Source organism: Mytilus californianus, unplaced genomic scaffold (genome assembly GCF_021869535.1).
Source record: "Mytilus californianus isolate M0D057914Y unplaced genomic scaffold, xbMytCali1.0.p SCAF_3, whole genome shotgun sequence".
Classification (NCBI taxonomy): Eukaryota; Metazoa; Mollusca; class Bivalvia; order Mytilida; family Mytilidae; genus Mytilus; species Mytilus californianus.
Window position 1 is genome coordinate 53358855 of NW_026262679.1, and position 16712 is coordinate 53375566.

General features: G+C 31.9%; 1 protein-coding gene across 1 annotated transcript; it reads right to left on the reverse strand.

Moving 5' to 3' along the window:
- Window positions 1–3047: 3047 nt before the first annotated feature.
- On the reverse strand, window positions 3048–13154 carry LOC127734861 (zinc finger protein 90-like). The gene is made up of 3 exons (XM_052244906.1): window positions 13013–13154; window positions 10453–10783; window positions 3048–8282 (listed from the first exon to the last, which is right to left on the reverse strand). Exons 1-3 carry the CDS (start codon window positions 13037–13039, stop codon window positions 6220–6222), a joined length of 2421 nt encoding a protein of 806 aa, XP_052100866.1. The 5' UTR covers window positions 13040–13154; the 3' UTR covers window positions 3048–6219.
- Between the last annotated feature and the right edge of the window lie 3558 nt (window positions 13155–16712).

Consider the following 16712-nt stretch of genomic DNA (forward strand, 5'->3'; position numbering starts at 1 on the left):
AATTTACCTATTCAAACCATATCATTATTATTTGCTTTTAAATATAAATCAGAAATAACCAACTTAAAATGGAAAATTTTAAAAGAAAAAAAAAAGGAAAAAAAGAAAAAAGAAAAAAATCCACCCCCCCCAAATTTTTTGAAACCCCTTATGATTCATCACCCCCAAACTCAATCCCAGCCTTCCCTTTGTGGTATGGTACCTTGCAGTACAATTTCAGAGAGATCCATACACTTGAACACAAGTTATTGTCCTGAAACTAGAAAAATGCTTGTTTTTTTCCCCTTTTTGGCCCCTAATTCCTAAAATTTTGAGGCAATTACCCCCAAAATCAATCCCAGCCTTCCCTTTGTGGTATGGTACTTTGCAGTACAATTTCAGAGAGATCCATACACTTGAACACAAGTAATTGTCTGAAAACTAGAAAAATGCTATTTTTGGCCCCTTTTTGGCCCCTTATTCCTAAATGTTTTGGGCAATTACCCCCAAACACAATTCCAGCTTTCCCTTTGTGATATGGAACCTTGTAGTTCAATTTCAGAAAGAATCATACACTTACACACAAGTTATTATCATGAAACTAGATAAAAGCTTGTTTTTTGCCCGGGCCCTTTTTTGGACCCTAATTCCTAAAATTTTCAGGCAATTACCCCCAAAATCAATCCCAGCATTCCCTTTGTGATATGGAACCTTGTGGTACAATGTCAGAGAGATCCATACACTAACACACAAGTTATGTCTGGAAGTTACAAAAATGCTTATTTTTGGCCCCTAATTCCTTAACTGTTGGTACCATAATCCCCAAAATCAATCCCAACCTTCCTTTTGTGGTATTGAACCTTATGGTAAAATTTCACGGAGACCCATTCACTTAAACTAAAGTTAGAGTGCGAAAACCAATGTGTCTTCTGACGACAACGACGACGACAACGACGACGCCAACGTCATACCAATATACGACCAAAAATTTTTTAATTTTTGCGGTTGTATAAAAATGCTTATTTTTGGCCCCTAATTCCTTAACTGTGGGTACCATAACCCCCAAAATCAATCCCCACCTTCCTTTTGTGGTATTGAACCTTATGGTAAAATTTCATTGAGAACCATTCACTTAAACTAAAGTTAGAGTGCGAAAACTAATGTGTCTTCGGACGACGACAACGACGAAGACGCCAACGTAATACCAATATACTACCACAAAATTTTTTTTGCGGTCGTATAAAAATGAAAAAAAATGGTAAAATTTGTCATTTAAAGGACAATAACTCCTTAAGAAATCCACTGACAGTTTTGACGTAAATAAACAATTGGTAGAGTTTAACATTCTCAACATTTCTGCTCTGTCAGATTTTCTCTATTCATAATGGTTTTCAAAATAATAGACAAAACTGTATTTTACTCCTATGTTCTATATTCAGCCATGTCGGCCACCATCATGGTTGGCAGACTGGGTCATCAGACACATTTTTTAAACTAGATACCCCAATGATGATTGTGGCCAAGTTTGGTTAATTTTGGTCCTGTAGTTTCAGAGGAGAAGATTTTTGTAAAAGTTAACGCACGACTATGATCAGAAAAGCTCACTTGGCCCTTTGCGTCAAGTGAGCTAAAAAGGGATTTTTATAAGACATTTAATCAGAGATAAATAAAATTCGTAAGGGTTCCGCGGAACCCAGTGTCTCGCCTACTTTTTCTGTTAATCGCAGGCTCAACAAAAATGAGGAAGTAAATCAATAAAAATATTCCCTCTTGATACTATCTTTTGATTGTAAGAAGCTTCTGCCCAAGTTTGGTAAAAATCCAGGATAGTTTATGAATCTAATAAATGTTTAAAAACTTTAACTGCAGACTGAATGTAATGTTAACTGGAAGAAAACAAAATTTCCTTCTAGATACTAACATTTGATCATAAATAAGCTTCTGTCCAAGTTTGGAACAAATCCAAAATAGTATAAGAAAGTTATTGAAAATTTCAAAACTTTAACCACAGAGTGAATGTGTTGTTTCCTGGCAGAAAATCTAAGTCCATTTAAAAGTAAAATATGGAAAAAATGGAATTTTATTTTTACAAAATTTACTTCTGGATACTATCTTATGATCATAAACAGGCTTCTGTCCAAGTTTGGTAGAAATCCAGGATAGTTTAAGAAAGTTATCAAAATTTCAAAAACTTTAACCACAGAGTGAATATTTGTGGACGCCGCCGACGGAATGTAGGATCGCTATGTCTCGCTTTTACATAAGCAAACCCTTAGGCGTATGACCAACCAGAAAATTTTGATTCATAAGCGAGTCTATATTTACCAATCATAACAACAGTGTTACGTTAGAATATAACATACTAGAGCTAGTGCATTATATTTTAAAAATGCCTTTCATTTATCTGATGGTCAGAGACCCATAACTCTGGAATGATATATCAAGAGTTTTTTTTTAAATATAACAGTGTGTTCTGTTCACAAGTTCAAACAATTTATTAAAGTTTACAGTAAATCAATCCAAGCAAGCTCAAATTATGGTACATGTGAAAAATTAACTTAAATTTAAGAATTAATCTTCCCTAACTTGGGAACATCACACCAGAAAAGAGAAAGGGAGCTTCCTTTTATCAATCCTAACAATAATGTTAAGCTTTTAAGAAAAAAATCCAGTGTCTTTATATATATTTGTTGTTCCTCATCAAGAATAAAAATCCATTGTCTTTATATATATTTGTTGTTCCTCATTAAGAATTAAATGCTATTGGTGGGGTTATTTCAACTTTGTCTCATCTGTTAGAATTGCACTTGTATATATATTTACTGATTTCTTGTTTTGGATAAGGAATCAAATCTTTCTTTGTGAAAAACGTTTTTAATTTATGTGATTGTTATTATCAAGTGTTGTACATTTTGATTGAACTATTTGTTATGTTTGAATAAAAGGAATGGGGTAGACCTTAATGAAACAGAAACACAACACTTATTAGATATGTTTCCATAAAAAAGTGGCATTCCTTTAGGTACAACTTTTTGTATTCTATGAGCAAAACAAAAAGACAGAAGAAATAAAATCTCTCTTATTTTAATCCATTAAGCCATAGCTATCAATACTGACCTGTATACATTGAACCAATACATTTTGTTTTACCTTGTAAGCAAAAATAAGGAACTCACATGATTAATGTGTAAATTCAACAAATAAAAATGCATAATTGAAAACTAGGTACACATAAAAAAAATCAAATAATTTTTAAAAATATTACACTTTTAAATATTGTTATATCTAATATGTACAAATGATGCTTAAAATAAACAAACCTTAATAAATATACCACAAACAACTATTTTATTTTGCCTTTTTCCATTCATGATTCATATACATTTGCCAGCAATTTCGGAATAAGTGTCAAAGAGGTAATGGTGGGTAAATATATGACAAACATTCACATGATAAAATGGGAACACCACTACATGATAGCCCATTTTGTGTATGAACCAATTCAGGCTTTCTGGACCAAATGTTGTTCTTTGTCGTTTGTAAGTTTTGTTTCTCAAAGTGTGGTCTGTTGTACTGTCTAATATTTTTTGTAATTCCTGTTATCTTTTTATGTATTTCAAGTAATCAGTACATTTTATTCCTGTTTTTCATTGTGACAGTAAATTTGACATCTGTAATAAACCAAAGCATATCTTTTAACATGATCAATGGATCCCTTCTTGTATAATTTTATAAAAAATGACTCAAATGTTCTTGAAGAAAATTAATAAGTTATATTAATTATATCAATAACTGATGAGATCTTCTTACAAATAATTTTCTTCATAGCTCAAAAACAAAATAGTATCAAAATCAAAATAAGCAGTAAGACAACATGAGGTTATTAATGTGGCCTATATTTGTGTACATCCGCTTCATTTGAACTCTGGTGGATAGTTGTCTCATTGGCAATCATACCGCATCTCCATAGCTTTAAATTACTGAACCAAAAAAGACCAACATTTGGTCATGTTTTTTTTCAGCAAAGTGTAAGATCATTCAACTTTAAGGAAATTCAAAAGACAAAAGTAGTAAGGGGAATTAATTTAAGCAGCAACAGAGAAAATATATAACAAGGTAAAGAAAAACTAATTACCACATAACATGTAAAATTCATACTAATGACATTTTAAAATCTTTTTAGTGGTGAAATTCAAAGTTTAATTCTGAATATATGCTTCATGTTTATATCAAAGATTAGAATGCAAGATCTAAACGATAACATGTAACAGATTTCAATATCTGAAAAACTAAGCTAATCAAATATATTCAATAGAGTTCAATAGAGTTTTGTATGCATTTAACTAACAAAACAAGTACCTTAGATATTGTAAACATACATGTACATGTAAGTTTTAACCAAATATGAAATTGATATATATCTTTAAGAAACAGAAACTAGATGATAGCACAGCTTGGCAATAGCATACTGAATGCAAAATTACAAATCAATTCATTCCTTAATATCATCACACTGATCACAGGCACATTTCAAAAAAGAGAAGATGCATAGTTAATGAGAAAACTGTCTTAAATAATCCAAACTGAGATGTTAAGTAATTTTCCAGGATCCAGTTATGGAAAGTGAAAGACAAAAGATGAAAAATATTAAGTGAAAATAGTTTTAACTTATTCAGGAATCATATCAGTGAACAAAATAAAATGCATAACATCCTGAAACTCACTAAATACGAAATTTCAACCCATTTAAAAGTACAATCACTGAAAAATCTGTGTATAAAAATGAAACTGGGAAATTCTGTAGAAATATAATTAGCACCATTTGATTCAGCAGAACAGTAGCATCAGTCAATGACTTTTTATTCTTATCCCTCAAAATAATTTTGAAAGGAGTGGCAGTTCAAAAAATCATCAAGACTTATGAAATCAAAATAATATCTTTCTTTTTATAATTAAAAAAATAATTATTTCAATCAATAACATGAGCAAAGGACCTCTTAGTATAAACATTTAATACTGCTTAATACACACATATATGTAGTAAAATCTTAGAACTTTGGTTGTTAAAAACAATCTACATATAATATATCAAATCATATACCACAGCATATATTATTTCACCATAAGGGTAGCAAGCATCAATGACGTCTGATTTCCTAACATCATTTATAAAGGCTTAAAAAAATTCCCCTGGTATCATAATCATCGATGGCACTACTGAAATTTGAGTACCATATAGTTCAGAGAATTTAATGAACAACACATCTGCTACATTCATGTTTAAAAAAAATACAATGGATGCCTGCATTCCTTGTGGTTCAGTAATTAGTTGACAAGTCCAGAATACAACAAAAATTGTCATTCAAAATGCACCTTTTTCAAATTTTAGTTCTGCTTTCATAAATGTATTGAACACTTCTTTATCAGAGATTCAAATTTAATAGTTTAATGAAATGTATTTTATGTATTTGGAGATACAATTTCTCCTGCTTTTACATGTGTCATAAACACATTCAAGTACACTGCCAAAATTGTGACTTTTATAGTATTCTACTTTCCAATTTATAAAACTTTCATAACTTATCCTTAAACTTTAAATGTCTACACAAAACTGAAAATTCATAATCTTTCTAATAAACATATTAAAAATCTATACGTAAATAAAAGAATACTTTTTGCACTGTTAAAAAATTACTATATATAACATCCACTAACAATAAATATTGAAAGCCTATAACAAGTGGTTTCTGTCTACTGTCTAAACATGTAAAGACCATTCCATAATTGAATCTGGTTGACTTTGTGTAAGTGTTTATGGAGGAGGTGCAGAGAGGCATTTTAAATAAAATTCCATGGAAGGTGAACACACTCCAAGACCACTGAGGTGGTTTATCAGTATTGAAAAAGGTTGTATACTATTTATTTTTAAAAAAGATTATTCAAAAATAAAAGAGAATCAAAATCCAAAGGAAGACACATTTACAATCATTTGTGAGGTGTGAATTTTTGTGGGTAAGATTTCAACCAGAAATTTAAGTTTTCATAAAAATACAGGTATTCTAAAAGCTTGCATGCACATTATGTTTAAACCAAGAAATCAAGTACATGTACTTGTGTACACAAAAATACACAATTTCCCTCAATCAAAGAATATTGACACACAAAAATAAATGAATGCACAATATATTAATTTGGTATGGTTAGGCATTACAGTTTGAAAAAACAAATCAAAGCTTTCATTCACTGTCCATAATATTCATGTTCTTGTGCATTCTGAACATTCTGGTGAGGATTAATATAAGGCCACATGTACATGAAAGGTGACGGATTAGGAATCTGTGTTACTGGACCACCATGTGGCGTTTGAACATCACTGCTATCTGCAGGATGTATGTGTGAACTTGCCATAGAGGTTAATGCTAACGGTACATTCAAATTTGGTGCCGGTGAAATGTTTGTAAAATGAGACTGTTCATGGTAGGTACGGCTTGATGCTAGTGGTGTAAGTGTTGGTGATTCTGACATTTCTCTGACAGAATGATGAGATGCATAGCTGTCAGCACTTGGGGAAGGTTTACGGTGCTCTGGTATTGGTACCCCTGTAGCTGGTTCACTGCTGTCTGGTTCCTGTACTCTCTGTTGCCGATTCATTTCATCAGCCACTGCATTATAAGTAGCTTTCTCAACCTGCGACTCTATGGATGTTGTTGTATCAATGGGTTCTGCATTCTGAGTTAATTTTCCGTGAATTTTCATGTGAACACGTAAATTATCTGCCCTTGAGCAAGTTTTTCCACAAACAGGACAAGCAAATCGCTTATAGTCAGCATGGACTGTTCTCTTATGCTTAGACAGTCCACCTTTGTCTTGAAACAAATTTCCGCATATATCACATGAGTATGACTTGGTACCAGCATGCCTCTTCTGGTGAGCCTTGCACCTCTCTTTAGTTTTAAAAGGCTTTCCACATTCAGGGCAAGGGTAAGGACTTTCGGTTTTATGGACATACTGGTGTGAATAAAGGGTGGCATAGGTTTTAAAGGATTTACCACAAGTACTGCACTGGTAGGTTTTCTCATCCTTATGTATAGCTGTGTGTATTTCTAAAGTGCTCTTGTACATGAACTGTCTGCCACACACATCACACATGAACCTGTTGCCATCCATACTATGACGACGTCTATGAGTCTTCATAGAGAATTCGGTCTTAAATTCTTTCTGGCACACTTCACACGTAAACCATTTGTCAGTTTCATGCTTAGATTCTGTGTGATATTTCAGTGAGTGACTATTGACAAAACCTTTGTCACAGTACTTGCATTTGTAAGGTTTTATATTTTCATGTGTCATTTCATGAACTTTTAAACTTGTCTTGTATGCAAAGGACTTGCTGCAGAATCGGCACATGTGAATTTTGTTGTTTTGGTGGACTCCTATCATGTGCATTTTCAAATGATTAGAGGTAAGATAAGTTTTATCACATTCTACACACTGAAATGGTCGTTTTCCACTATGTTTAAGCATGTGAAGTTTCAAACTATGGCTAAAATTGAATGATGACCCACATTCTTCACATGTGTATGGTTTTTCCCCAGCATGTATTCCTCGTTTGTGGTGATAGAGAGATTCTTTACTGCAGAATTTTTTGTCACAGATATTACAAGCATATTTATTTTTCTTATGTGCAGACAGATCATGACGCCGCAGAGCTTTACTTGAACTATACACTTTTTCACATTCCTCACACGAAAATTTTTCTCTGACATATTGATCATTCTTTATTTTCAGTCTTAGAGGAGGAATCCTCTTTTTTTTAACAGTCTTTTTCTTGCTTCCTTTATTCTGAGCTTTAAGTGCTTTGGTTACGGTAAGGGTTTTCTTCAAAGGAAGACCAGACGTTAGTTTTTTTACATTACGAATAGACGGTTTCCTCCCCCTCTTTTTGGTATTTGCTTGAGGTTGCTTTTGGTTATGCTTCTCCTCCAAATGTTGGTGTAAGGCTCGATTTGATGGACAAATTTCTTCACAGAAGTTACAAAGATAGACATTCCCTATATCATGGTTAACTCTCAAATGATTCTCAACTTTGCCTTGACTTTTGAAGGTAGCTGAACAAAGTGGGCATGAAACTGGTTCATTTTTAGACTGGTCTGGAGAACTGGTATCCTCTGGTGGTACGGTGGGCAGGACAACAAGATCAGTATTATCAGAGTCTGATTCATCGACACAGACATCCTCACTGTCATTGTCCCCTTGATTTTTAACATCTGGTTCAACTGTTTTCTGATCTTTACTTGCTGATCCTGTTAAAAAAGGATACAATTTAATAACTTAAATTCATATGGTCATATTATAAATTAACTGTTTACAAAATTTTGAATTTTTCTTAATACTAAGGGTTGTCTACCCCTGGAAGAGATTACCTTAGGTTTGTATTTGGCAAAACCTTTCGGTATTTGGGTCCTCAATGCTCTTCAATTTCGTACTTTATTCTGCCTTTCTAACTTTTTTGATTTGAGCATCCCTGATGAGTCTTATGTACACAAAATACGGTTTGGCTTACAAGATTTTAGTACTGGTATCTATGATGAGTTTTTTTTGTACATTATTCAACTCAATCTCTTCCGAGTAGCATATTCATGATCAGTTGCATTGAAAAAGGCTTACTTAAATAAATTTCAGTAGCAATTGTAAATTTACAGTTAAAAGTTATTAACTTAATAATTATTCAAACACTTCTATAAAAAGATGCTTTGTTCTGTCAAAGTACCCTAAGGTTATAATTTAAATAAATTTATATAATTTAGGACACATTTTTCTAAATTTTGAAATTTACCACATTCAAGTTACAAAACCAAACTTTTATAATATAAGATATATATCATGATAGAATTTTTACTCAAAAGATCAAGTTAATTGCATTCTATTAATGGAAAATTTTTAATTTCATTTAAATAATGTACATAAGTACATTTGTACCTAACTTTCTCTCATTATTAGCGAATCTAAATTTTCTTTAACAGGTTGATTTTTTTTTTCAAATCAACATTTGGTTTGTTTGATCTCAGTTCTTCTTTGGTCAAAATTCAATTAGGACATCAAATTTTCTTGTTTTCTTCTGAATTTTGGATTGTGACGTCATAAAAAAGGGCAACCACGACTGTTAATATCACATAGGAAGAACACATCTTTTTTCAGATCATTATAAAAAGAAAGATGAAATTTGTCTATATCTAAAAATTATTAGAGAAAAAGATTCCACAATGGCGTCTTGTGCATACATGTAACAATATTTCTCAACTATCAACAGTTAAATTTTAAAGACATGCATTTCAAATTTTAAAAATTAACTGTCTCAAGTGGATAAATATCATATCACACTTGATGCAGTGGTAGAATCTATATTACTGTGACTTGACTGTAAGTGTTGCTCTTAACCTATTGCAACTTATTCAAAATTCTGACCAAATTGCAATTTGTTTTATAAAACCAAACTGTTCAACTGGTCAGAAATTTGAACAAACTGCTGTAGAAAACCACAGTCTAGTTGTGAAAATCCAAGGTGATAAAATAAAGCATACTTACAATCCTATAAGACTTTAATTCCACTTCAATGTTATAATGAAAAATCAGTCTAACAGTTTGTATAGAAATTTTATTGTTATTGTCATGCTAAAGGTGATGGGTAGTAATTTTGAATTGCTATAAAAATGTCCAAACTAAGCTTTCATACAATTTTTCTTTCCAAAAGTCTTCTATATTCATAAGAATCAGACATCATTTAAATTAAAACATTTTATATTCAGTAAAATATGTGTGAAATTACAATACGTGTTTAGTAAGTTTCCATGGGAGATAATCAATTTTTCTTTCGAAAAGTCTTCTACATTCAAAAGAATAATGTTTTACGTTTTCTCCCATGGAAACTTATTAACAACGTATTGTAATTTCACATATATTTTACTGAATGTAAGATGTTCTAATTCAAATGATGTCTAATTCTTATGAATATAGAAGACTTTTCGAAAGAAAAATTGTATGAAAGCTTAGTATGGACATTTTTATAGCAATTCAAAATTACTACCCATCACCTTTAGCATGACAATAACAATAAAATTTCTATACAAACTGTTAGACTGATATTTCATAATAACATTGAAGTGGAATTAAAGTCTTATAGGATTGTAAGTATGCTTTATTTTATCACCTTGCACTTTCACAACTTGACTGTGGTTTTCTACAGCAGTTTGTTCAAATTTCTGACCAGTTGAACAGTTTGGTTTTATAAAACAAATTGCAGTTTGGTCAGAATTTTGAATAAATTGCAATTGGTGGAGAGTAGCAACACTAACAGGCAAGTCACAGTAACACTACTTTCATGAGAACAACATATTGTACATAAAAATTAATTAGAGGTAATACAAAAATGTAGGTTAATGTACTTAGTGCATCTACTCTATTGTTTAAACTCACTTGTAACTTTGACGACTTTTACTTCTTCAGGTAAAATTTCTGTTTGTGTGGCAGCTACATTTGTCAGAAGATCAGTCTGTATTTCTTTGTCGTTTCCTTGAGTTGTAGATCTTACTTCATCATCTGGTGCATTTATGGGTAATTTTATATCATCTTTTGAAACAGAATTTTCAAATTGGTACAGACGATCTTGACTGTTGTCAAGCTGGACTAGCAACTGGGCTCTTACTGCTAAGGTATTTGAGAACTGGTAGTTAGTAGCAAAGAATTGATGAATAGATTGAATAAGCTTTTTTGTCATCAGCTGATGAAATTCTGCAGGATCACCATTCTAAAAAAATGAACTAAAATAATTAATTTAAATCAGTCAGCAAGAATCAATTTAAACTGCCATATAAATATTTTGCCCATATTTATAATTGATAAAAGTACAGATTATTCTTAACCATCAGTTCAATAAAACTTGTCTAACACAGTATAGGTACATGTATATAAATGCTGTAAAGCTCTGATCTTTCTAAAAGATCAAGTTTACTTGAGGAGGATATTTTTGTGATTTATCTTAATTGGGATAATACTATAATAGTATTGTAAGAATTAACACCTCACAAATATTTCCCACTTACATTATATTTTAAAAAAGATACCTGATGTTTGATTTATAATAAAAGAATGGTCACATTCATGTGATGTTTAATATGAATGTATTTCATCCTGTAAACATATATCACAGGTACAATGTTCATGTGTAAAACCAAAGGACACATCTTTAGAGGGGTAATATTAGCTTCGAGAAATAAAAAAAATCAAAATATGATTTTTTTTTGGTTCTATAATTAATGAAAGTCAAAGAGTGAAATAATAATTCGCTTTAAGCAGCCAGTTTGCTTTAATTTTGTCAAAATAAGCTTAGAAACATCGCAGATGAATTAATCACTTGCAAGTGAATAATTTGACCTCATTGAATCTGTATTCATGTGACCTTCAATTTAACCCCTTAGCTAGAGATGGGTTACACACAAACTAGGGGTGTTTTAAGCTATTAAAAGGAAAAGAATGTCAACATTGAAATGAAACAAGGGTAAACTATTTCGTTGACGGATTGGATCCACAAAAACTCATTCTTATACAGGTAAAAACGACTATTATCACATTTTTTTTACCTTTAATATGAAATCAAAGAGACCTAGAAAAATCCAATTGCATGTGTTCGCTATCTATTTATATTGGGTTATATGACCGTCGACAGTCTTCAGAGGTCACCTCAATAGTTAATAAGATGGCGTCTAAACTAAAATACACACAGAATGTTGATACATATTATCAAGTACATGCATCTTAAATTTTTTATTTTAGACTTTTTATAATTTGGATATACGTTTTAGCATGTTAAGTATCTTATAAATCAAATATGAGAATTTGAGTCAAACCAGTGAACATGAATTTGACACCTAAGGCTAATGGAGTAATGCCTCTTTAAGGTAAATTACAAAATGAAGAAAATTTCTATTCTTGTATGAATTTTTAAAACTGATATAAGATAACTGCCAATGCAAGGATACATGTACATTTGTACTTGTGACAATTCGTAAAAATGACTTTGACTATAGATGTGTTTTTGTACAGAAGCCAATTTCCTATTTCCAATTACAGGTACTTCATAACTTAGAATTACTTGGTGTCTGTGAGTCCCAGATATTACTGATGAGCCTAGGACTAATCTAGCTCTTTGTTGAGTTCAACAATCTTAAACAAAACACTTTATTTTCATGCAACCTTTTTTTTTCTTTATTTTGTCTTCCTTTTGTTACAGCTAATTGGTGTTAATTTCCACTCAAATGTACATTCATTTTTTTAGGTTGGGGGTTTCTTATTTCAACAGGAGATAATAACTCATTTGGGGTATCATACATGTAGCTCAAATGGGATATAAATTTTAAGTGCAAAAAACTCATTATTTTTTTTAATTTTGCCAAAAAAATGAAAAGGGCATTTGTTCCAGTCAATAGTAGCAACTTTTGTCTTTTGGATAGAGAATTTTGCAGAAAAAGAATAAGTTACTAGATTGGTCCCTCAGAAAAACAGCATCTTCCAAGGGATCAAATTCATAAACATCCAGGTATTCGGATCATTGCTAACCAAAAGTTGTTGCCTTTTACTTAATCATTTGCACTTTGTAATGTTTTCCCTTGTTTTTGCACAGTAAATTTATATCCTATGTAGATATTAGATCCAAACTAAATTGGATATTATAATTGGTGATTGTCCCAACCTGTAAAATGTTCTCTTTTTTGGGTCTTTAGACAAGTTTAGTTTGTGTAAATTTTTAATAAATATGTAGGGAATTATTTGTTCCTGTACCGTTTGTTCACTGTTGTAATTTAAAATTACTTAATGATTTAATTGAAACTCGATAAAGTTTCCACTTTCCTTTAAAAATCGACACAATAGCAGTGTCAAAAGTTTAGGCCAAACCAACAGTCATTCAGGGTCAAGGACAACCTTCCTTTCATGGATGAAAAGTTTATTGTTATTTTCAAAATCATTTCGCCGAACTTACGCTATAATTTTGTGGAAAAGAATTCATGATTCCATATTTTCAAGGATCCATGATACATATGCTGGTTTATTTTGTTGAACATGTATCAATATACAAACTAATTTTGCTTTGCTCAGCCTATTTTGTAAGGCGGAAGTCTTTCTGGTGGCCTAATTAAAAATAAAAACGGAATACACATGATGAAAATCCGCGTATGACATATTATAAACTGAGTGTTTTTTTTAAGCTGTTACTCAACAGCATAGAACACGAGATAACAATTTTAAGCGTATGAAAAATTTGGATAAAAAGTTAACAGAGAAAATTACACTATAGCATATTTTTTACTTTCAAATGAATTTTCAATACAAATCCGCATACTCCGCATATTCCCCTGAGATATTCCCACAGGCACTTGTCTCAGAAAAAAATTCCTATATACCTTAATATAACACAAGGTACTTAACTCGCAGTTTTGAAAAGTGTCTCCCGGTCGCGAAATTCCGTTATTTGCCGATTTCTCGGTTGTCAACCCCACTAAAACTTGTTATGCCGTAACTCAAAATTAATTTATCTACACAATGGTGTATAACACGCCTACCTTTGTAGTAGGAATCATCCGTAGCAGGCCTACCCAAGTATGTCAACCGTAATTATTTCGTCTACCTACACTCGATTGGAAACATAAGACTCGCAGTAAGTTTTAAAGGCTTGTTTGGTTTCCCAAAAGCAAGTCACTGACTTTGACTTGTTTAAACAATAGTAAATCAAGTGGCAAATATGCCATGCATGTTCAGGACGACTCATGAGCTGCTCAGTTTTCTAGTATTAGAATTTTGAAATGTTAGTTCTTTTTTTCTGGAACATTGATTAAACTCTACAAGTTGGCATTCTTATGCCATAACTATTAACCCATGTCTTTATATATTAGACTGTTGAATTAAAGTATGGCGTAATATAGATGTGTCGGAATAACGGGGTTGTCTTGATACACGTATCTGAAATCCTGACTTGAAGTAGATATTTGTACTTGAAACATATTCCATTTATTCTAAATTAACCTCTTTAAAATGGTTTAGTTTATTAAAAAAGCTTATCATCAAGTTTATGATGTATATGGTTCTCCGCTTGCTGATATAAATGACTGTGAATGTGATAATCACAAACGCATAAATACTGAGGAAAAGTCGAAATTTCGAGTTTTTAAACGTTGAAATTTTGAGTTTAAAAGAAGTCGAAATTTTTAATTTAAAAAAAGTAGAAATTTCGAGTTTAAATGAAGTCGAAATTTTGAGTTTAAGGTCGAAATTTCGAGTTTTAAAAAAGTTAAAATTTCGACTTTTTAAAAAGTCGAAATTTCAAGATTTCAGAAAGTCAAAATTTCGAGATTTGAAAAAATTAAAATTTCGAGTTAAAGTCGAAATTTTAAGATTTGAAATGTCAAAATTTCGACTTTGAAAAAAAAAAGTTCACTGCCAATTTTATTTTTACTATGTCCCTAATACGCTTCCGTATATTTCAACTTATTCAATATACTATATAAATCCTTGACCTATGTAAGGTGTTCTTTTTCTTATCCATACGATATCATGGATATTACAATACCAGGACTGATTTGCTTAAAACGTTGGATACAGTCATGATACGGATTATGTTCTTCTCGTATATTTTATTATGGTATGATACTAAACCCCAAACGGGAGGGATTGTGCTTGATTTTCGTATGATGAAGACATATTAATCGTTCAATCAGTTTAATTGAGGTCTGGAGCTGGCATGTCAGTAACTGCTAGTATTCCTTTGTTAATTTATGTTGATCATTGTCATTTCGCTTAGTTTCTTCTGTTACCTATTCTAACATCGGACTCGGACTTCTTTTGAACTGAGTTTTACTGTGCGTATTGCTGTGTGTTTGTTTATTCTACATTGGCTAGAGCCGGGTATGGGGTGAGGGTTGAGATCTCTCATAACAGTTTTGCGCCTGTCCCAATTCAGGAACCACTGTCCTTTGTAAGTCTTGTATGGTTTTTTTTAATTTTGGTTCATTTATATGTTTCGGAGTTTAGTGTGGCGTCCGTTTTCTCTGAACTATAAAAATAAGAAGATGTGGTATGATTGCCAATTAGACAACTCTCCACAAGAGACTCAATGACACAGACATTAAATTTTGTTTAGGGGGCCAGCTAAAGCCGCCTCTGGGTGCAGGATTTTCTCGCTGTGTTGAAGACCCATTGGTGGCCTTGAGCTGTTTTCTGCTCTTAGGTCGGGTTGTTGTCTCTTTGACACATTCCCCGTTTCCCTTCTCAATTTTATCCACTGGATATCCTATTCAATGGATAAACAGCCTATCCATTAGAAAGCTATCGAGCGGTTATTACTTTTGTTACTCAACCACTGGATATCGTTCGAAATAGCTCATCCATTCAAAAGAGGAAGTTCACAAGACAAAACTATCATCAAATACTAGAGAATTGCCAATATATTAAAGAGACAGCGCTTTTATTGCAGTTATTGAAAAGTTGCTAAGGTCGGACTATCGAACTATGATTTGAAAAATTAACAATTTACAGCATGTGTCTTCTTATCTTTTTGTAATTGTCAAGGATTTAATTTTCTTACCATTTTAGTACTATTTTCGTTATTTTAAAATGAAATAGAAGACAACTATGCGTAGTTAATGTTCAAAACTTGAATATTATTGAAAATAAGTTGGGGGTATTGAATAAAAGTTACATACTTGCGGAATAAAAGTAAATTGATTTTATCATATGTAATTTCACTCGAAAAAAACAAGGTCTGCATGCTTTCGAAAAAGTGGAACGATTCACTGCAAAAAACACAATCTCAACCGGACACCATACCTACTGTGTAGCTAGTGAGTGTTTACCACCTGTGTAAAGATGTTCATGGAACAATCTACCAACCAACATTTATTCAATTTTGAGAGTCACTTAAAGATTATCAATTTTAACAAACGAAACATTTTTACTTAATTTAGGTTTAGTAACCGCAGTATAGAAACTGAGAGACAAGAACGCAATCTAAATAGTGTTTCGGGAAAACTTTAGCTTAGTGCTTTCCACATGTGAAATGCTATATGTTAACATTGGTTGCATAACTAAACAGAATTTGTTCTAGATTGCAGTCTTTATAATTAACCAAGATTATAACTCTTATAAAATTTATTTCAAAAGTTTCCAAACCTGCGAAACATGAATAAAAATCTCATCGCATGGATCATGACAAACAAAGATTTAAATTTTAATCAATTACTTAGTCTTATTTAAAAAAAATCCAGATGAGACAGAAAAAAAAAGAGATATAAGTTACATTAACAAAAAAAGAGGCGGATATTTCCAAGGGGATATTAAAAATTCATAATTCGAAGAAAACTGACAAGGCCATGGCGAAAACCGAAAGACGACGAAAAGGCAAACAACTCTAGTAAACACTTCATCAGATGTTACTTAATTACCTACTTTCTTAATAACGACTAATACGATATAAAAAAAAAAACAAACAACAACACATGGTCTAATAGGTAGCCGTATTTAGTATAATGTAGGGTGCCACATGTGGTGCAGGGTCTGCTTACCCTTCCGGAGCACCTGAGATTACCCCAAGTTTTTGATGGGGTTCGTGTTGCTCAGTCTTTAGTTTTTTATGTCGTGTTTTTGTATTGTTGTTTAATTGTCTGTTTTGTCTGTTTGTCTTTTTCTTT